General features: G+C 42.5%; 1 protein-coding gene across 11 annotated transcripts in view; it reads right to left on the bottom strand.

Moving 5' to 3' along the window:
* Positions 1-6458: 6458 nt before the first annotated feature.
* tncb (tenascin Cb) overlaps positions 6459-23682 on the bottom strand; it is a 156285-nt gene continuing 139061 nt past the window's right edge. For all 11 annotated transcript variants that reach the window (XM_063073938.1, XM_063073939.1, XM_063073942.1 and 8 more), the window contains 6 exons: positions 16000-16135; positions 15295-15446; positions 13635-13731; positions 9591-9752; positions 9307-9470; positions 6459-7645 (listed from right to left, as the gene is read on the bottom strand). In XM_063073938.1, the coding sequence (XP_062930008.1) occupies positions 7526-7645; positions 9307-9470; positions 9591-9752; positions 13635-13731; positions 15295-15446; positions 16000-16135 (831 nt within the window). In that variant the 3' untranslated portion in view covers positions 6459-7525. The remainder of the gene's footprint in view (positions 7646-9306; positions 9471-9590; positions 9753-13634; positions 13732-15294; positions 15447-15999; positions 16136-23682) is intronic.

Raw genomic sequence — 23682 nt, 5'->3', positions numbered from 1 at the left:
GAACGAGGTTTCCTTTGTTTAAAAGCGTGATGTTGGAGAACTTGTTGTGAAAGAAGTTAGGCTTTTTTTGGGGGGGGGGTTTGTATTTGAACTTGTAGACCTACTTATCTTAAATGGAAACTGAAGTTAACCAAAATACTTAAAAATAGGAATTAACCATCATAATTAGACTTAATACTTAAAAAAAGAGGAATTCAATTAACTTCCTTACTAAGTAGGGATAAATTAAAAGGCTAATGTTAAACTGTAAAACTTAAAATAGGGAATAAAACTAGATCTAATAAGTTAAAGAAATTAGAGTAATAAAAGTAATTTTAATAAATCCCACTGATTCTAACTAAAAAGGAATTTCATTTTGTTTTGATATCTGAGATTTGGAAACTTAGCAGAATGTTGAATTTTGAATTGTCCTTACTCATGTAAATATTTAGTTCATATTTCCACTTTCTCTTGTCCTATAAGCAAAACACCTTCAGAAATGTGTGTGTTTTCTATTCGCTGCCTCCTTCTGATACCTAAAGCTTTTGGTGGCCCACTAGCACCTGGTGTAGTACTATGTAATTTGATTTTCTCATAAAGAGTGCGGTGACCTGTCACACAAGATCAGATCAGCACTACACAGGGTTACATCTGCCTGAAGAGGGGGATATTTATAAGACCATAAGACATAGGAGCAGAATTAGGCCATTTGGTCCTTTGAGTTATCTGCGCCATTCTATTATGGCTGATTTATTACCCAATTCTCTGGCTTCCTCCTCTTAACCTTTGACGATCTAATCAAGCAGTGCAAACACTAATCCCCATGGCACACCACTAGTCACTCTTTGCCTCTTTCCAGTCAGCCAACTTTCTGTCCATGCTAGTATCTTTCCTGTTATACCATGAGCCCTTATCTTGGTAAGCAGCCTCATGTGTAGCACCTTGTCAAAGGCCTTCGGAAAATCCAAATAAACAACGCTCACTGACTCTCCTTTGTCTATCCTACCTGTTATTTCTCCAAAGAATTCCAACAGATTTGTCAGGCAAGATTCTCCCTTTAGAAATCCATGCTGACTTTGGCTGATTTTATCATGACCCTCCATGCACCCCAAAACCTCATTCTTCATAATAGACTCCAACATCCTTCCAACTGCTGAGGACAGGCTAACTGGCCTATAATTTCCTTTCTTCTGCCTCCCTCCCATCTTAAAGAGTGGAGTGACATTTGCAATTTTCCAGTCCTCAGGAATCATTCTAGACTCTAGTGATTCTTGAAAGATCATTACTAATGCCTCCACGATCTCTTCAGCCACCTCTTTCAGAACCCTGGAGTTTAGACTATCTGGTCTAGAGTGGTAAAGAGAGAGTAGTGAATCAGAGGAATGCTCGGCTACAGAGAGCAGTGGAGGCCAAGTCTGTGCATATCTTTAAGGTGGAAATTGATCGTTTCCTGATCGGTCAGGGCATCAAAGAATACAGCGAGAAGGCAGGTGTATGGGGTTGAGTGGGATCCGGGATCAGCCTTGATGTCTATGGAGCAGACTTGATGGGCTGAGTGGCCTAATTCTGCTCCAATGTCATATGGTCTCATGGCCTTATGGTCCAGGTAACTTAGCTACCTTCAGACCTTTCCATTTCCCAAGCACTTCCTTTGCAATAGCAAATTCACTCACTTCTACCCCCGACACTCTTGCATTTCTGTCATATTGCTAGAGCCTTCCACAGTGAAGACTAACACTAAATACTTATTAAGTTCATCCATATTTTCTTGCTCCTTATTACTTCCTCTCCAGCATCATTTTCCAGCATTCCAATATCCACTCTCATCTCTCCTTTACTCTTAAATATATCTGGAAAAAAACATTTGGTATCCTCTTTTATATATTGTCTAGCTTACCTTCATATTTAATCTTTTCTCTCTTCATGGCTTTTTCATTGCCTTCTGTTTGTTTTTAAAAAACTTGTCAATCCTCTACCTCCTCACTAATCTGTGTTTTATTATATGCCCTCTCTTTTGCTTTTATGCTGTCTTTGACTTCTCGTGTCAGCCACAGTTGCCCCATCCTCCTGACAGAATACTTCTTCTTCTTTGGGATGTATTTATCTTGCACCTTCCGAATTTCCCCCAGGAACATTAGCCATTGCTGTCCTGCCATCATCCCTGCTAGTGTCCCTTCCCATCAAATAATCATCGAAGCTCCCCACCATCTGGGCCATAGCATCTCCTTGCTGTTGCCATTGGGCAGAAGTGTAAAGTTCCACCACAACTGATTCACACCAGCTGCTTCATTCAACCAGTTACTTCTTGAAATACTTGGCAAAACCATAATTACTTTAATCTTCAACTTACTTGACCACTTAACACTAAAATGGACATTGTCTTCTTTGTTATAATTCTGTTTTCCTGTTTAAAAATGCATATAATTTATGTTTAGTTCATGTTGGTTTTGTGAAAGCTGCTTATATGATGCCATGTCCCTGAGAAGCTGCTGCAAATATGTTTGTTGTTGCACCTGTGCTTAGATGTGTAATGCCCCGGTTAAGATTTGTACTGCTATGCTGAAGGTATTTCATTTTAGTAGTTTTGTTAGAGCAGTCTGTGCTGCCTTCAGCTTGCTTGGGTTTGAGCTAAGATAAGGGGCTTTGTTGTTCAACTTACGAATGTGGTGTCAGCCAATCAGGATGGTGGAATTGGGAGAAGGTTCGAGAGAAAACGCTGGGCAGAGAGGTTCCTGTGACGGACACTGGTATGGGTTGAGGTCTTTTAGGCAGGAGCTGGGAGAAGACAGGAGGGAAGATGGCTGAGGACCCCATCCCTGTTGCACAAGGTGCTTTGTGCAGATGAATGTCTTCAAGGAGGAAGGACCTATACTCCCTTTGGGGAGCACATTTGTTCCAGATGGATTTCGAACAACGTTCTTCCACGCAGTGTGTGCTTTCACGCAGACTGTGGGTTCAGCCTGTGAGTTAAAGACAACGTCAAGATGAGCTCCATCTTGTGTGCACATTTGATTGTTTAATTATAATGGGCCCTTCTTGTTTTGTCTTTCTTTTTCTTAATAACAATTTGGTTTAGCTAATATTCATAAATATGCTTTCTTTATAATTGTATGCAGTGAACGATCTTTTATTTCTTACCAATGGATGATTGCAGAGCGCAGTAAATCACACAGCATTCACACAACTGGGGTTCAGGTGGGTGAGGCATCCAAACCTCATGGGTTTGGTGGGACCAAAGTTGTATAAACTCTAGATATACAGAGCCTGAGAAAGGTGGGTTTCTTGCCGCGGAGTCCAGTGGTTGTTAGCGAGGGGCTAACAAGCTGCATTTCCAGGGACACCCAGTAAAAATGGGTTTCATATAACATTGTACGTTTGGCAATAAACTTGAGTTTGTACTATGTTCTCTCTATTCCTCCCACTCCTAGACCTCATCACTGCAATATCTCTGTTTCCTTGTTATTCCAGTACTGACGTAGGACCTTTGACCCAAAGCATCACCTCTGTTTCTCTCCACCCCAATGTCACATAGAACATAGAACAGTACAGCACAGTAACAGGCCCTTTGGCCCACAATGTTGTCCCCTCTGCCTACACAATGTCCGTATCCTTTCATTTCCCTCACTTTCATGTGTCTATATAAGGTATCTAATATATCTGCCACCACCCCAGGCAGCATATTCCAGACACCTATCACTCCCTGTGTTAAAAAACATGTCCCCCACACCTCCATTAAAGGTACCCCCCTCACAAATACATGGCCTTTGGTATTAGACATTTCAACCCTTGCAGAAAGCTATTGTCTATCTCTGCCTCTCATAATCTTATAAACCTCCATCAGATCTCCCCTCAGCCTCCACCGCTCCAGAGAAAACAACCCAAGTTTGCCCAACCTCTCGTTACAGCACCTGCCCTCTAATCCAAGCAATGTCCTGGTAAACCTCTTCTTCGCCCGCTCCAATGCCTCGACATCCTTCCTATGATGGGGCGACCAGTACTGTATGTAATACTCCAAACGCAGCCTAACATGGGTTTTATAAATCTGCAACATAACTTACTGACTTTCCAACTCAATGCCTCGACTAATAAAGGCAAGTATGCATCTGCCTTCTTAACTATCCTATCAACTCGTGTAGCCACTTTCAACAAGCTATGAACTTGGACCCCAAGATCCCTCTGCTCCTCATCACTGTTAAGGATTTTGCATTTAACAGTGTACTGTCTCTTTGCATTTGACCTACTAAGGTGCAACACTTCATATTTGGTCAGGTTAAATTCCATTTGCCATTTCTCCAATCATATCTGCAATTGATCTATATCCTGTTGTATTCTTCGCCAGTCTTCTAAGCTATGCACAACACCGCTAATCATCTGCAAACTTAGTAACGCACCCATCTACATTTACATCCAAGTCAAATGCATCACAAACAGCAGAGGTCCCAGTACAGATCCCTGCAGAATACCATTAGAAAATGCCCCTTTGATTACACTCTGTATCTTCTGTGGGCAAGCCAGTTCTGAATTGAAAAGGCCAATTCACCATCGATCCCATGCATCTTAATTTTCTGGATGAGCCTCTCATGAGGGACCTTGTCAAACACCTTATTAAAATCAATGTAACAACATCCACAGTTCTACCTTCATCAATCACCCTCATCACCACTTGAAGAAACTCAATCAAGTTAGAAGGACACGACTTGCCCAGCGCAAAGCCATGCTGGTTCTCCCTAATTAGGCCATAGTTTTCCAAATGCTCATAAATCACATCCCTAAGAATTCACTCAAGTGACTTCGTTACCACTGACATACTTACTGTTCTATTGTTTCCAGGACTATCCCTGGTTCCCTTTTTGAATAATGGAACAACATTAGCTACTTGCCAGTTCTTTGGACCTCGCCTGTGGCTAGAGAGGACATGAAGATATTGGTCAAGGCCCCAGCAATCTCTCAGTAACCTGGGGAATATCCCATCAGGCCCTGGGGACTTATCCATCCTAATGTTCTTTAAGAGATCCAGCACTACCTTCTCCTTTACGTTGAAGTGCCCTAGCGTAACAGTACGCTCAGCACAGATCTCCCCATTTACTGAGTGGTGTAGTTCACTCTACCCAAAGCAGATTTTTATTCATGTAATGCAGAAACTGGTAGCCTGATGTACTCTACAAATATTAGTCTACCAGCGATGGTAAATAGTATCTCAAATCTAAGTGTAATATTAAGGCGATTAGTGTGACCAACTGCCTCTTAAAGTAGAACCCAACATCCCCATTGTGAGAGGTGGAAACAGGTAAGGTTGGCCAGCAGGGCTGTAGTGAAGCTGTAAAGGCTAATCCCCTGAACAGAGGATACAATGGATTACAGAAACATTGATGAACTCCAACCATACCAACGACTTTGGCAGAGCAGGCGACAAAGGAGAAGGGAGGTCATCACTGGGAGCTAAGGGCCCAACAAGAAGAAGTGGTATAAGACTCTTGATCAATATGATAGAATCTTGACCTACAATCCAGATAGTCATGGTCTTATGCCTGCATTGAACTTCTCTGTAACTACGTATAACACTTTATTTTGAATTCTGTTACTGTTTATCCCTTGTACTACCTCAAAGCACTGATGTGATGAAATGATCCGTATGGAAGGCATGTAGAACAACATTTTTACATTGCACCTTGGTCCATGAGGCAATAATAGACTAATTGCCAATTACCAATGTTAGTTGCTGTTTTCACATGGCCAGTCAGTGATTGATGTACCACAGGCAAAATTACGTTCTCCACTTCAACAAGAATTTAAAATTGATCTGTGTAATCATTGGTCTGATTTGTGGTCTCATTCTTCATGTTGCCTGGTGGCATCAGTTGGGGTTGTGAAACATTTCCAGCACTTAAGTGGGATCTTCCTGAGGAAACTGTGGGAAGAGCTGATTTAGAGCCACATTTTATTCTCCCTTGGTTGCCCTGACTCAGACACATAATATGATAATACTGTTTTCCCTTGCCTTGCCTTGTAAATAATCCTTGAAAGATGGAGAGTATCACCAGATTATTCATCGATGAATTGAATTGGCCTGTGAAGAATCTCCACAGTTGAAATGATGTACTAGCTCTCAGTGACGGAAATTCATATTTCCTTTTAATGCAGGAGTCCATTTAGCATATTGTCCATGCTGGCTTACTGAATGGATGATGCTCTCCCGGATCTCACCTATTTTCTTAGGCCAAGAAGTCTTGGCATGTGTTGCTAATCAATTCTGACACAAAAGCATGAGTAACAGCTGCTGAAGTTGGCCAACTATCTCCTTGACATGTTTTCACAATGAGTAAGATCAAAGCTGGTCTGATCTTAGAAAAGGTAAAAACCTGAAGAAGAATGGAGAATAGTGGCCTAATTTCTCTCAGGAAACTGCAAGTGATGACAGTCTATTTGGTATTTGGCTCTCTCTTTCCCTTAAAGGTACTGAAATACAAGTATCATTCATTAAAACACCATTACTTTATTTTAATTAAGGGTACACAAAAACAGACATTGCAATTATCCCTGTGAAAAACAATTGTTATTTTACAAATGTATACCATGGTCCATGTACTGTGTAACCTGGGTTTAGTGATCATGCCTCTCCACAGTTAGGGCTGCCTATAATCAGGAGAAAAGGAAATGCTTTGTTTTGGTTGTGAATACTTGAAAGAGTAAAAATATCACATTTTACATTTGTTTTGAAAATAGAATTTCCTGAAAAGTATGTCACTATTTTTCCCTTTTCCTTTCAGCACAGTAGCCATGGTATTTAAATAAAGTGAAGATGAATATTTAAACAATCCAAATGTAATCTTTGAGGAGATAATGACTCAAAAAGTTGCATTTAATTCTTTGTGTGTGATTCACAGGCAATTTGCTGAGATTTGTTTCTATTCAAAAGGGACAATTTATAAGAGGAAGGGCTCCTAGCTTTCCTTTGTATTTACATGACTGTGTTCTATTCTAAACAGAACCAACATGTGGTTGACTTTTAAAATACAACACCCTGAAATTGCTAATCAATGGCAAAAAAAAACAATTAATGCTTTCTCAAGTTACACCTCCCTTTCTGTAAAAGGTCACAAACGTCAAGCTCCATGTTCCCAAAGTAAAACTTCCACACTCACATTGAGACATTCAGCTTATACATCTGATAGTTAAACATGAAGCTTCTGTACATTAAACCTTTAAGGACAACTGGTCCGTTTGCTGCCATGGCAACACATCTCCAACATGATGAACGGAATATAGACAATACACTCTGATGACTGTGCAGGCGTAATGATGTACATACAAGGCCACCCCTGCCCTCTGAGCAATATATATAAAGCTATGACCCTAAAAGCAATAGCAACCTATGTTAATTATTGTCAAAATTATCTTTGGTGTTTAAACTGAGTGGAGCTAAACCCATGTAAGGTGAGAGAGCTTTTCTAGCGAGGCTCATACAACCCATTAACTCGAATGCGAGCTAAATTATTGGTGTTTCTGTACACTATGAACCTTTAATGTTTTCGGCTAGTTTGGTTATTTAGTGTTGTCGCTGTGCTCTCTTATTTCTCTGAAGGCCTCTGAAGGTATGTGGTCTCAGTTTCATTTCAACAAATTCAATTGAATACTCATGTCCCTTCCAGTGGTACCAGTTGACACCCTGTTGAAAAACGAATATGAAATTTAGTGCCAAAATAACACATCTTTAATATAACAACCAATCCAACATGGAGGCAAATATTTCACAATTAGGATAGGAAATATTGATAAAGTTAGGCCTAGGTTCGATTAATTCTCCCTTTTTTATATTGGTGGCCATGAAGAAGGCAAATGGAATGTTGACCTTCATTGCTAGAGGGATTGAATTTAAGAGCAGGGAGGTTATGCTGCAACTGTACAGGGTTCTGGTGAGGCCACACTTGGAGTACTGTGTGCTGTACTGGTCTCCTTACTTGAGGAAGGATATACTGGCCTTGGAGGTGGTGCAGAGGAGGTTCACCAGGTTGATTCCAGAGATGGGGGGTTAGACATTGAGAAGAGTTTGAGTTGTCTGGAACTGTACTTGCTGGAATTCAGAAGAATGAGAGATCTTATAGAAACATATAAAATTATGAAAGGGATAGATAAGATAGAGGCAGGATAGGTAAGATAAGGTAGGTGGGACTAGAACTAGGGGACATAGCCCCAAGATTCGGGGGAGTTTTAGGATGAAGATGAGGAGCAACTGCTTTTCCCAGAGGTTGGTGAATCTGTGAAGTTCTCTGCCCAATGAAGCAGTGGAGGCTATCTCAGTAAATATATTAAGACAAGATTGGATAGGTTTTTGCACAGTAGGGGAATTAAGGGTTATGGGGAAAAGGCAGGTAGGTGGAGATAAGTCCATCAGTTAAGCCATGATCTTATTGAATAGCAGAGCAGGCTCGACAGGCCAGACGACCTACTCCTGCTCCTATTGTTTATATTCTTATGAAGTACTGAAGAAGGGTTTCAGCCCAAAACGTTGACTATCTATTCATCTTTATAGATGCAGCCTGACCTGCTGAGCTCCTTCAGATTTGGATTTCCAGCATCTGCAGATGTTTGCATGTTTATTATTCAGTAAAATGATAGTTGTGTTGTGGACTGATGACACCAATTAATTAGATTAAAATTGGACTTGGCTTGGGAGAGCTTTGGGAACTGCAGCCTAGAAAGTTATCTCCTGTGGTTTTACTTTTCCTCTGAAATCCATTCCATTGAAGCTAATGCTGGTGCTAACATACAGCATATATTTTACTCGCCACCTTTAAAGTTTACCTGCTGTTCCTCTGTACGCTCTAAGAGAATTTGTCATAGGTTGCACTAGCAGTGTCCCCCTTGAACCTGGAGATCTACACAGACTGTTACCAACGGGCAATGGTGGTGGGGATGCCTCACTTGTGCAGAGTAGAAGGGGGAGCTGATGCCTCCCGGGTGAAGTGCAACAGGAGGCTTCTGATTCAATTCTGCAGCAGGAGGCAAGTCCTCAAAATCATGTTCAGGTTGATTTTTGAAAGGTCTACATACAAAAAAAAACTGATGGAAAGCTCTTCTTTCTGCATTAGCCAATGTTTAGGCTTTGGTATCAAAGAGTGAAAGAGAGGTGCCCAAACAGTACACTGTTCTAGCTTGGCTCTGTATCTCACATCTACTTTGGCTTTGACCTGGTAAGGAGCTGGATCAAATTGTAGCTACCCTTGATTTCACAGTTATCGCTGCCCTGTTACTAGGCTCCGTAATGACTCTGGGAATGACAGCATCAGCCCATGCACACTCACTTGCCCATAATTAACTCATATGTACCTGGCTGTGGTTTGCAACTCCATATTTCCCATTCAGGTTTACCCTGTGACAGTTCTTGTACCACCAGGCTCCCTTGTAGGACAGAGCACAGTTGGTCACAGCTACGTCATTGTCTCTATCCTTCGTAGAGAATGGCCGATCTTGGTGGTAGGACAGAGAGTCACCTGAGCAGCAAAATGGAGAAACAGTCATTGAATGTGCATGGATTACTCGTTCTTGACCAAAATGAACACTGATACTCATTTAGTTCAATATCTATCTTTTTCGCCACCTTTAAAGTTTACCTGCTGTTCCTCTGTATTCTCCAATATGCAATTTGTATCGACTTTTAGCGTCTGATATAAAGAATTTGTCATAGATTGCATAAGCAGTGTCCCCTTGATCCTGGAGATCTACCCGGAGCTCATAATGTCCTTCTGATGTAATCTTGTGAAGGTTCTCAAGGCCTGGGGAACAGAAATTACATCTATTTTATATTTAACCAAGATAAATTTCATTCCTCTGTCCACCAAAAGCTAATGGGATGGTTGTCAATGAAATTCTACGACTTATCAGAACTGTAACACCTGATAGTTGTCCAGTTTACTTTTCTTGCCATGATCCACTGTTTGATCACAGGAGTCGTGTGAGGGAGGCTCTCTGTTTTGTGGCCAGAAGTGAACAACGCACTGGTTAGAATTCAAACCATTTACAAAAGGGTTTTAATATTCAGAAGGAGGCTATTCAGCCCACTAAGTCTGTTCCAGTTCTCAGAACAAACCCACTAATTAATCACAGTATTTTGTTACATCCTCTTCTTTCATACAATATACCTACCCAGACTCTGCCCTCCCATGCAATGGGCTCAATTTATACTGGCTAATTAATCTACCATCCTCAATATCTTTGGGAATTGGGAGTAATCCAGACCGACTGGAGGAAGTCCGTGCTGTCACAGGGGAGAAGATACAAATTCCATGCAACACAGGATCCAAGGTCAAAATGGACCTGGGCTACTGGTGCTGTGACTGGCAACACATGCATCTGTGCAAACATGCTGCCCAAGAGGTGGACCTAACCTCTGGAGATAAAGTGTGTAAACAGTCTGACATCCATCATAACAGAAACATTGGCAGCTGGGAAGAAAGGGAGAAGCCAAATGCCCAAAGGATAGTAGCCGGTCATTTTTCTGACAGCTGGAGCAGATCGTGGGGCTGGTTACTGAATAATTTGCCATTCAGTAAGATCATGACTATTCTGATGTTTGTCTAATCCCTTTATTCCCTTGGAGTCTAAAAATATTCCATCTCATGCTTGACTCAATCTCTCAACTTCTTCTGACAGAGAGTTTGAACAGCTCCCAATCCCCTGGAGAAAAAAGTTCTTCCTCATTGGCCTCTTATTTAGGTGATCTGTTATTCTGAAAGTAGGTCCCCTAACTCTAGACTTGCCAATTAGGAGAAACCTTCCTAAGGGCATCTGCCTTTGTGAACCCCCTCAGAATCACTGAATCATGGAGTTATACAGCAGTGAAACAGGCCTTTCTGCCCAGCGTCCCCTGCCATCCAAGGAGCCTATCTATGCTAATACATACATTTGGCCTGTATCCCTCCTTTATGCTTTAATAAGGTTTCTCATTCTGCTCTGCATAAACCTCCATAAATGCCAGTAGATGCATCTTTATCATTTTATTCTATTTCATGTTGTCCTGCTCTTTCCCGGTTAATTTTTTTTTGTTATATGCTAACAAGAGGATAATCAGACACATTGAAGAAGAGTCTTTGGTTGCTCGTACCATATGCTAATATGGAAACCAGTGTTTGGAGGCTGTGCATAACAGCGGCCATTTGGCTCTCTCCCACTTGGCATCAACAATCAAATGCAGAATTCTCCTCCAGTAATCTGAAGCGGTGCCCATATCCTATCAACAGTCCGAACAGTATGAGCTGGAAGGCTGGGTTGTTCAGTGATCTGCACATGGTATTAACTTCTTTCAAAGAGGAATACAATAGCAATGTGTTAGGTCTCCTGCGTTTAATTTACTTGTACTGGTCTTTTCAATGCCAGCCTCACTAATATCTTAACTTCACTTCTGGAAGGTCACAATGGTCAGGCAAAAGGCCTCCCAGGCCCTCAGTCTCCAGCATCAGCACCACTATGCCCCAATGCAGCCCTCTCTTACCCTTTCCCTTCTCTTCCCAGGCCTGATCCAGTCCTTAGGCATCTCCTCCTGATAACAGAGAAGATCTGTACTGGATGTGAGGTTTTCATTTGGTGTGGAGCAATAGTTTCACAATGGGCTTTACCCAGTCAGAGGCTCCCAAACCCTTTAACCTTCAGTGTTACTGAATTTCCCAGCGGCAGTCCATGGCAATTTGCCATCCCCCGTTCATGCGAATAAATTTATCCGGGCATGTTTTTGCCAAGGGGCTTGGAGACTGCAAAGGTTTCCCCACATATTCCTGTTATTACTTTATTAAAGAAAACATGTGATCTAGTGCTGTGTTTGATAGAATTTTGGTTTTCTGTCCAGCAGCTTGTTTAAAAAATACACAGAAACTTTGGGACTGGGTTATCATAAGCTAACTCACAACATTGGAATCACTTAACTTTTAGGGGATTAATGGGTTTATAACAGGCTGTCCCGTTTGTATGAAGTGACCTCGCAGTCTCACTAAAGTCAGGCTGGTCTCTCACCTCCTGAATTTTCACAACAATGAAAAGGCAAAGGTGTGATGTATTGAGGTTAAGATGTATGAAGGCTTATTTATTGGGAAATAGTAAATTGGTTTAATGTTATCACATGTACTGAGATATAATAAAAGAACTTTGTTTTCCATACCTTCTATGCAGATAATTTCATCACATCATTGCTTTGAGATAGTACAAGGGAAAACAATAACAGAATGCAGAATGAAGTGTTACACTTAAAGAGAAAATGCAGGACAAGGAGGCAAAAATGTACAAGGTCACAATGAGGTAGAGTGGGAGGTCATGAGTTCATCTCATCATGCTAGAGGACATCGACTATGGGAATACAGATCCATAGTTCATTCAAAGTGGCATCAAAGGGTTGTAAAGCAAGCTTTTGGCACATTGGCCTTCATGAATCAAAGTATTGAGTACAGGGGTATTGTGTGCAGTTTTGGTCACCTTCTTAAGGGAAAGATGTCAATAAGATTGAAGGAGTGCAGAGCAAATTTACAAGGACGTTGCCAGGACTTGACGACCTGAGCAATAGGGAAAGGTTGAATAGGTTAAGACTTTTTTCTGTAGAACGTAGAAGATAGTATAGATAGGGTTGATGCAGGCAGGCTTTTTTCCACGAAGGTTGGGTGAGATTAGATCGAGGTCATTGGGGCGGGGGGGGGGGAACGTTGACTCAGACCATGACAGGCCTGCGTCAGGCATTTTCATGCCTTAAAAGGCGCAGATTGGAAGTCTGTGTGGGGCGCCACTCCTCGCACAGACACAAGAACAATGTGTGGTTAAGTGCCTTGGTCAAGAGCACAAACACGCTGCCACAGCTGAGGCTCGAACTAGCGACCTTGAGATAACTAGACGAACGCCTTAACCACTTGGCCACGTGTTAAGGTCATGGGTTAAGGTTTTAAGGGGAACATGAGGGGGAGCTTCTGCACTTGGAGTGTGATGAGGGTGTGGAATGAGCTGCCAGTGGATGCGGGTTCTATTTCTAGATTTAAGAGAAATTTGGCAGGTACGTGGATGGGAGGGGTATGGAGGGGTATGGTCTGGGTGTAGGTCGATGGGTCGATGGGACATCAGGATTGGATGGGCTGAAGGACCTGTTTCACTGCTGTGGTGTCCTTTGGTTCGGACCATTCAATTGTTTCATAATGGTGGATAGAAACTGCCCTTCAAAAAAACCTATCATAATATTCAAAATATTCAAAAAATATTATAGTGACTATAATATAAAAAGCATGCTAAATTTCTTCTGCCTCCTGAGGAAGTAGAAGCACTGGTGAGCTTTCATGGGCACGGTATCTGCATGGTTGGATCAGGGTTTGCTCTTGGTGATGTTCACTCCAAGATACTTGAAGCTCTGAACCCTGTTGACCTCAGCACCGTGAATATAGACAAGTCAGCGTGCACTGCACCCTCTCTGATTTTAATAGTCAGTGCTTTTGTTTTGCTGATCTTGAGGGAAAGGTTGTTGTCATGACACCATGTCACTAGGCCTTCTGTCTCCTTCCTAAGAAAGCAGGGTTTTTCTGTAGTTTTGACGTAAAATATACTACCTTCTACCATTGGTGAAGAAAGTAACATCAGTAAATTGTCCTCTTTAAAACAATGGTACAACAATCTGATAATTTATGCACACTTACCCAACCAGAACTCGCCTGAAGGATCACCAAATCCAGCGGCGTAATCCTTCCACTTTCTGAAGAAATCCACTTTGCCATTCTCACGCCTCTGAAACACCTGGAATTAATTTATTACTCAGTCAGTCTCAGTTTTTGATCAATTAATAATTGTTACTTTGGAAGCTGTAAAACAGAAAGGCTGTGTTGGTAATGTTACAGAAAGGCTGTCAGTATATACAATACATGTTCATTGTTTGTAAATCAGAATAGAATCAAAATCACAATCAGAATCAGGTTTATTATCTCCACATATGATGTGAAATTTGTTGTTTTGTGGCATCGCTGCAAAGACATAAAATAATTATAATATACAAAATAAATTGGTAGTGCAGAAGAAGGGAATAATGGGGTAGGTTTCATGAGTTCACAAGTCTGATAGTTGACAGGAAGAAGCTGTCCCTGCTCTTGTACCTCCTCCCCGATGGTAATAACAATAAAAGAGAATGTGAAAGGATAGATAGTGAGGGTCCTGAGTAATGGATGACACTTTCTCGAGGAATCACCTCTTGAAGATGTCCTCAGTGGTGAGAGGGTTGCGTTAACTCTTCCAAATTCCAGGTTAAAGTGCGAGGTTTGGAATATTTGGGATGCTAATGTCATGTGACTTCACTCTGTCAGAATGCATGTTGTCCATTGCACTGGGACAGATCTCAGCGACCTGGCATCACCCTCATGCTCTCTGTGCTCTCCCCTGCTGCACCAGTCCTCCCTCCCTTCCACCCATATTCCAGAATCATCATCTGCTGTCTATCCCTCCCATCCTCCATTTTGTGGCCAGAGTAGTGACTGTACCTGAGATCCAAATGCCAAGTGCTCCTGGCAGTCAGCAAGGCCACACAGGAGAAGGCCATGGGACAAATTTACTGGCTGCATAGGCTGTAATGAGTTTCAATCACTTTCACAACCAATGATCTCACTTTAAGGACTCTTCATCTCATTATCTCATGTTCTCTTTATTTATATTTGCATTTGCAAATTTTGTTGTCTTCTGTACTCTGGTTGGTCTTTCATTGATCCTGTTATAGTGACTATAATATAAATTTGCTGAGAATACCCACAAGAAAATGGATCTCAGGATTGTACATGGTGACATACATGTACTTTGACAATAAAATTTACTTTGCGTTACTTTGACACATTTATACCTGATGGGTAGGTTAACTGGACACTGTAAATTGCCCCTAGTGTGTAGAGGAGTAGTGGAGGGTGCAGTAGTTGCAGACTCGTTGAGGAATACAACATAGAAACAGGCCCTTCGGCCCAACTAGTCTGTGCTGACCACTGCTAGTCCCAGTTGCCTACATTTGGCCCATAACCTTCAAAGCCCCTCCCCTCCCAGTATCCATCCAAATACCTCTTAAATGTTGCGACTGTACCCGTCTCAGCCACTTCCTCTGGCAGCTCACACCAAGTACTCACTGCCCTCTGTGTAAAGAAGCTGTTGGGAGTGAAAGGAGTATAAACTGGCCGGTCTACATGGGCCGTGCAGACTCAGTGGTCTGAAGGGCCTGTTTCTGTGGAAGGAGAGACAACTGCTCTTTCAGATCCAATAAAGAGAGTTGAGCAGGTTAGTGGGGGAGGACTTTAGTGGGACAAAGATGATTTCTGTGACAGCACTTACCATCCAGCCCCCTCCATCCGTTGTCATGTCACAGTACACCTGAAGTGGCTGAGAGCGATTGCCATTCAAGAAAATGGTCTGGAGCCCATTGCTGGTCTCCCCATTCAGCAAGGTCTGAGAGCAATCCTTGGGGAATGGATACAAGTACCCAACTACAAAAAGAAGGGGAGGCAGAGTGTAGTGTCAGTAATCCCAGAATACTATTAAACAGGAAATAAAAGTCATATGATAAGGTCAAGACATAGTTGCAACATATTGGTATTTCAATTAATTATTGTGTGTGTACATGTGTTTGAGTACACATTGTTGATAAAATTCAATGGTATGATTTAATGTCAGAGAAAGGATACAGTATACAATCTGAAATCCTTACTCTTCACAGACATCCACGAAACAGAGAGGAAAAAACCCCAAAGAATGAATGACAGGAAAACATTAGAACCCCAAAGATCCCCTCCCCTCCCAGCAACAAAGCATTAACCCTCCGCCCTCCCCCTCCCCAACTTGTTCCAGCAAAGAGCATCAGCCCCACCCCATCACCCACCATGCAAGTAATAACAAGCCCCCAAAGACCATGATATATAAACATTTTATTGTGAAATAGATTGGAGAGCTTGAACTAAAATAAGAAAGGTCATTTGCCACTACCTCCTATGGTAAATATCCAGACATTAACTGGGGTACTTGATCATGCCCTCCTCTTACCTGTTTTGAAGTTGGTCTCTATGGTGCTGCTCCTTTCTGAGCCTGTGTAGGCCTGTAGCTTCACCTTGTAGCTTGTCGATGGATCCAGTTGCATCAGGCTGTATGACCTTTCCGTAGCTCCAAAATACTCCACTTTCTGTTGAAGTAAAGAGCTCAGTAAAAGCAAGGAATTCTTGTAAATGTAGAGGAGAATTGTGTGACATTTATAACTTAGCTGAGGTGCAACAACAATGGATCCAACAAATGCTCCCATTTGCCATCAGTTCTAAAGGGGGGATAGCTAGAACCTTTGTTAAACCAAAGCCGCACAGGCTCTCAGCTTCCTGGTGATCACTGCCACCGCATTGAAATCATGTCTGCTCCTTTGCTCTGGTAGTTGTCCCACTAGACTGCATGGGACCATCTTTCACAGTTGAATCCTCAATCAGCTGTAAGGACACAGATGCCTCCACTGGCAGACCCTCTCCAAGTCACTCAAGCAGCCTGCTTTGGAAGTAGAATGCCAGTTCTTCATTGTTGAAATCCTGGAACAGTCCTCTGGGAACACCACCATCAGAATGACTACAAGCAGTCCCTTCCCAAGGATTTTAGGGATGGGCCGTTAACACTGGCTGAACCAGTAACGAGCCATTCCCAGAAACTAATGACTAAATAAACACAACTTACCATTGGCTCAGGAAACAAAATCATACAAAGGAAAACTTGGAAGGACCAGTTATGTTAGTACAAAAAAGATTCAAAGTGACTAAGGTCAGCGTTAATTTTATTGCTGTGAAGTCAAGTTCAGCAGTTAAGAACTAGAACGACAGAAAAAGAATAAATGGGGTAATTTGGATCAAGACTCAGCTCACGTGAAGGGTTAATGTAGCCAGGGTGGGAAGGTGGTTAGTTTCAGAATTTCTATTTTTTTTACATTTGGAGACTGAGACCCTGATGATGAAAATTCTGCTTAATCGCTTCACTGTTCCAACACAAGGAAATCTGCAGTGCTGGAAATTCAAGCAACACACATAAAAGTTGCTGGTGAACGCAGCAGACCAGGCAGCATCTATTGGAAGAGGTGCAGAGGTATAGATACTGCCTGGCCTGCTGCGTTCACCAGCAACTTTTATGTGTACTGCTCCAACTGCAATGTTGTGCATTTTGACAGTTTGTGAAAGGTTGAGTGGGCTAGGGATTTTCTCTTTGGAGCAATGGAGCATGACAGGAGACTTTTTTATTGAGAAACAGAGCGGAATGGACCCTCCCAGCTCTTCGAGCCATGCTGCCTAGAAGTCCCTCAATTTTTAATCACTGGGCAATTTACAATGACCAAGTAACCTACCAACCAGTATATCTTTGCACTGTGAGAGGAAACCAGAGCACTTGGAGGAAACTCACACAGTCACAGGGAGAATGTACAAACTCCTTACAGCAGCAGTGGGAAGATAGGGGTGTATACAATTATAAGATGCATTGATAGAGTGGACAGCCAGCACCTTTTCTCTCAGGCAGCAATGGCCAATACAAGAGAATATCCATTTCAGGTAAATGGAGGAAAGTATAGAGGAGATGTCAGATATGGGTTTTTCACACTGAGAGAGGTGTGTGCATGGAATAGACTGCTGGGTTGGTGGTAGAGACTGATGCAACAGGGGACATTTAAGAGCCTCTTAAATAGATGAATTGTTGCATGAAAAATGGAGGGTTATGGGCTGTGTAGGAGGGAAGGGTTAGATTGATTATGGAGTAGGTTTATATAGGTCAGCACAACCCATGTTCTATATTATAATGATATAGATGCAAATGTATATAGACAGCCTATTTAGTAAGTCAGGGAATGCCACAAAAGCTGGTGAGGTTGTGGACAATGTGGAAGGTTTGTCCCTCAAAACTAACCAATAAGCTTCAAGACTTTGGCCTCAGTACTTCCCTGTGCAATTGGATCCTTGATTTCCTCACCTGCAGACCCCAGTCAGTTTGGATTGACAGCAACATCTCCTCCACAATCTCCAACAATCAGCACAGTTGCACCACAAAGCTGTGTGCTTAGTTCCCCGCTCTATTTGCTCTACACTTCTGTCTGTGAGGCTAAGCACAGCTCCAATATCATTTTTAAGTTTACTGATGACACCACTGTCATAGGTTGAATCGGAGGTGGTTACAAATCAGCTTTATCAGGGAAGTCAAAGTCAGCTTTAAAGCAAAAGAGGGGGCATACAATACAGCAAAACTTACTGAGAAGTTTGAAGGTTGGGATGCTTTTAAAAAACAACTGAAAGCAACTAATAAAAGATGAAATATGAGGGTAAGCTAGGCAAAAATATCAAGTGGATACAAAAAGTGTTTTCAAATGTATTGCATAAGGAGTAAAAGAGGGATGAGAGTTGATATTGAACTCCTGGAAAATGATGCTGGAGAGGTATGTAGCAATGGGGGACAAACATATGGCAGACTATGCATATGTATTTTGCATCAGTCTTCAGTGTGTAAGACTCTAGCAGTATGCCAGAAATTTGAGTGTCAGGGGCTGAAGTGAATGTCATTACTTTTACGAAGGAGAAGGTGTTTGGGAAGCTGAAAGGTCTGAAGGTAGGTAAGTTACTTGGACCAAATTGATTACACCCCAGGGTTCTGAAAGAAGTGGCTGAAGAGATTGTGCAGGAATTAGTAATGATCTTTTACTAGATTCTGGACTGGTTCTAGAGGATGGAAATTTGCGGACATCACTCCACTCTTTAAGAAGGGAGGGAGGCAGAAGAAAGGACATTGTAGGCCAGTTAGCCTGACTTCAGTGGTTGGGAAGATGTTGGAATCTAATATTAAGGATGAGGTTTCGGGGTACTTGGAGGCACATGATAAAGTAGGCTGCCGGTGACTAGTGATGTCCTGCAGAGGTCAGTATTGGGACCACTTCTTTGCACGTTACAAGTCAAAATTTGGATGATGGAGTTGATACTTTGTGCCCAAAACTCAGAAATCCGAGATGCAAAGGGTCTTGGGAGTTCTTGTGCAGATTCCCTAAAGGTTACCTTATGAATTGTGTTGGTAAGGCCCTGGTAAAGCCTCACTTGGAGTATCGTGAAGAGATTTGGGCCCCTTAATTAAGAAAAGATGTGCTGGCATTCAAGACGGTTCAGAGGAGGTTCACGAGAATGATTCCAGGAATGAAAGGGTTAATGTATGAGGAGTATTTGACGGTCTGGGACTGTACTCACTGGAGCCGAGAAGAATAAGACCGTAAGGTAACTCCCTCATCATTCCTGTGAACCTCCTCCAAAACCTTTCCATTTCCACACCATTTCTTTGATAAGGAGGCTCAAAACTGTTAATACTCCAAGTGAGGTCTTACCAGTGCTTTATAAAGCCTTATCACTGAATCCCTGCTTTTATATTTTAGTCCTCTTGAAATGAATGATAACATTGCATTTGCCTGCCTCACCATTGACTCAACCTGCAAATTAACCTTTTAGGGAATTCTGCACGAAGACTCCCAAGTCCCTTTGCACCTTGGAGTTTTGAATTTTCTTCTCCATTTAGAAAATAGTCTACGCTTTTATTTCTTTTACCAAAGTGCATGACCATACACTTCCTAACGCTGTATTCCATTTGCCAATACTTTGCCCATTCTCCTAATCCGTAGCCTCCTTGCTTCCTCAAAACTACTTGCGCCTCCAACAATCTTCATATCATCTGCAAACTTGGCCACAAAGTCTTCAATCCCATCATCCAAATCATTGACACATAACACAAAAAGAAGTGGTCCCAACAAAGAACCCTGTGGAACACCACTTGTCCACACCAGCAGCCCACCAGAAAAGGCTCCCTTCATTCCCATTCTTTTCCTCCTGCCGATCAGACAATGCTCTATCCATGCTAGTATCTCTCCTATAATGCCATGGGCTCTTAACTTGTTAAGCAGCCTCATGTGTGGCGCCTTGTGAAGGCTTTCTGAAAAGCCGAGTACACAACATCCACCGGTTCTCCTTTGCCTATCCTGTTTGTTATTTCTTGAAAGAATTCCAACAGATTTGTCAGGCAAGATTTTCCTTAAGAAAACCATGCAGACTATGGCCTATTTTACCCTGTGCCTCGAAGTTCCCCGAAATCACATCCTTAACAAATCAACTCCAACATCTTCCCAGCCACTGAGGTCAGATTAGCTGGCCTATAATTTCCTTTCTTCTGCTTCTCTCCCTTCTTGAAAAGTGAAGTGGTATTTGCAGTTTTCCAGTCACTTGAACCGTGTTAGATTCTTTTGATTCTTGAAAGATCATTACTAATGCCTCCACAATCTCTTCAGCCATCCCTTTCAGAACCCTGGGCTGTCGGCCATCTGGTCCATGTGATTTACTGCATCTATACACCTTCAGACCTTTCAGTTTCCTAAGCACATTCTCCCTGGTAATGGCAACTTCAGTCACATATGTTCCCTGACACTCTCGAACTTCTGGCTCACTGCTCGTGACTTCCACAGTGAAGAATGATTATTCAGTTCGTCTGCCATTTCCTCCCCACCCCCACTACCTCTCCAGCATCATTTTCCAGTCGTCCGATATCTACTCTCACCTCTTTTACTCTTTAAATATCTGAGTAAACTTTTGGTATTTCTAATGTTATTGGATAACTTACCTTTGAATTCCATCTTTTCCTTCATATCACTTTTTTAGTTGCCTTCTGTTTGTTTTTAAATGCTTCCAATCCTCTAACTTCTCACTAATTAATGCTCTATTATGTGTCCTCTCTCTGGCTTTTATGTTGGCTTTGACTTCCCTTGCCAGCCATGATTGCATCATCCAGCCTTTTGAATACATCTTCTTTTGGATGTATCTATCCTGACGCCTTCCGAATTGCTTCCAGAAATTCCAATCATTGCTGTTCTGTCATCAACCCTGATATTGTCTCTTTCCAATCAACTTTGGCCAGCTCCTCTTTCATGTCTCTGTAATTCCCTTTACTCCACTGTAATACTGACTTTTGCTTCTCCCTCTCAAATTGCAAGGTGAATTCTATCATATTATGATCACTGTTCCCTAAGGATTCCTTTACCGTAGCTCTCTAATCAATTCTGGTTTATTGCACAACACATAATCCAGAACAGCTGATCTCTTGGTGGGCTCAGCCATGAGCTGCTCTATAAAACCAACTTGGAGGCATTCTACAAATTCTCTCTCTTGGAATCCAGCATCAACCTGATTTTCCCTATCTACCTGCATATTGAATTCCCCATGACTTATAACATGCCCTTTTGGCAAGCCTTTTCTATCTCCTGTTGTAATTTGTACCCCACATCCTGGCTACACTTTGGAGGCCTGAATACAACTCCCATCGGGTGTTTTTACCCTTGGAGTTTCTCACCTCTACTCACAAAGACTCAACACCTTCTGATACTATGTCACCTCTTTCTAATGATTTGATTTCATTTTTTACCAATGGAGTCATCCCACCCCTTCTGCCTTCCTGCCTGCCGTTTTGATATAATCTATACCTTTGGGTGTTAAGCTCCCAGCTATAATCTCTGTCAGCTACAACTTTGTGACGCCCACAACATCATACCTGCCAATCACTAATTGTGCTACAAGTTAATCTGCTTTACTCTGTATACTGTGAGCATTCAAATATAACACCTCCAGTCCTTCATCAACCTTTTCGATTTTGTCCCCCTTTTACATTGCAACTCATCCCACTGACTGCAATCTTGCTCGATCGTCAGCCTGTCCTTGCTAGTCGTCTCACTACTCCTAGCCTCTGTCTGTAAACTAACTACTCCATCCTCAGCCCTTTAAGCTCCTCAGCATACACATCACCGAGGATCTCACATGGTCTGTATATACCAGCTATGTGGTGAAAAAAGCACAACAACGCTTCTTTCATGTCACACGGTTGCAGACATTTGGCATGAGACCCCAAATCCTAAGGACCTTCTACAGGGGCACAATTGAGAGCATCCTGACTGGCTGCATCACTGCCTGGAATGGGAACTGTACTTCCCTCAATCTCAGGGCTCTGTAGAGAGTGGTGCGGACAGCCCAGCGCATCTGTAGATGTGAACTTCCCACTATTCAAGATATTTACAGAGACAGGTGCATAAAAAGGGCCTGAAGGATCATTGGGGACCCGAGTCACCCCAACCACAAACTGTTCCAGCTGTTACCATCCAGGAAACAGTACTGCAGCATAAAAGCCAGGACCAACAGGCTCCGGGACAGCTTCTTCCACCAAGCTATCAGACTGATTAATTCATGCTGACACGACTGTATTTCTATGCTATAATGACTGTCTTGTTGTACATACTATTTATTACAAATGACTATAAATTGCACATCGCACATTTAGACAGAGATGTAACATAAAGATTTTTACTCCTTGTGTAAGTGAAGGATGTAGGAAGTAAAGTCAATTCAATTCAAATCCGGTTCCCATCCCCTGTCATATTAGTTTAAACCCTCTGAAACAGCTCTGACAAACCTGCCTTAAGGACATTGGTCCTCCGCGGGTTGGCGTGTAACCATCCCCTTTGTGCAGGTTTACCTTCCCCAGGAGGGATCTCAATATCCAGAAATCCGAACTCCTGCCCCCTGCACCAGCTCCTGAGCCTCACAGTTAGCTGCTAAATGCTCTTGCTCTTACCCTCACTGGCATGTGGCACAGGCAGCAATCCAGAGGTAATTACCCTGGAGATCCTGCTTTTCAGCTTTCTACCCAGCTCCCTAAAGCTCCCTTTAGCATCTCCTTGCCTCTCCTACCTATGTCATTGGTACCAATATTTACCAAGACTTCTGACTGATCAACCTCTTCCTTAAGAATGCAGTCCAAGACATCCCCAACCTTGGCAGCTGAGAGGCAAAATACCACCCGGGTGTCTGCGTCACATCCACAGAATCTCGTCCCTATTTCTCAAACTATGGACTCATCTATCACTCTGCAGTCCGCTTTCACCCCTCTTCTTTTCTGACCCACAGCGCCAGAGACCCGGTCACTGCAGCTCCGGTCTATCATTTCCTCAGTCTGCTGTAAAAGTCGAAGGTCACCGAGCTGCAGCTCCAGCTCTTTAATTCTGTCTGAGAAACTGCAGCTCTGTGCATTCTCTGCTGGTGTGGTCATCTGGGACGATGCACAGGAAGTCTCACAGAATTCCCACATCTTACACAAAGAACTTACCTGCCCCAGGAGTTATTCTCTCTGCTCTCACTATGCCCAGACAGATGAGGAATGAGGAATGGAGAAGAAACATCAGATACTTACCTTGCCCAAGCTTGATACAGCCAGATCCAGAGCCTCCCCACTCTAACACTGCCCACTCACACATTAGCTGCTCTGCTTGCCCTGTCTTATTTTTATTCGCCCTTGCTAATGAATCCCATTCACTGATTGGCCACAGCTCAATCTCCAAAAACGGCTGCAAAGCACTGCTTTTTTTAATCTGTGTGATGTTGCCTCTTCTCATGCTCCTGTTCACTGATAGGCTGTAAGTCAAGCTCAGAAAAATGCCGTGAAATTCTGATTTTTTAAAATCCTCAATTGGCAAAGGGGGTGGGGGGGGGGATCTCATTGAAACTTATCGAATTTTGAAAGGTCTAGGCAAAGTGGATGTGGAGAGGATGTTTCTTGTGGTAGGACCAGAGGGTATGGCCTCAGAATAGAGGAGTGTCCAATAGAACAGAGATGAGAAGGAATTTCTTCAGCCAGGGGGTGATGAGTCTG

The sequence above is a fragment of the Mobula hypostoma genome, chromosome 21 (genome assembly GCF_963921235.1).
Source record: "Mobula hypostoma chromosome 21, sMobHyp1.1, whole genome shotgun sequence".
NCBI classification, from domain to species: Eukaryota; Metazoa; Chordata; class Chondrichthyes; order Myliobatiformes; family Myliobatidae; genus Mobula; species Mobula hypostoma.
This window is presented reverse-complemented; position numbering and strand designations above follow the sequence as displayed.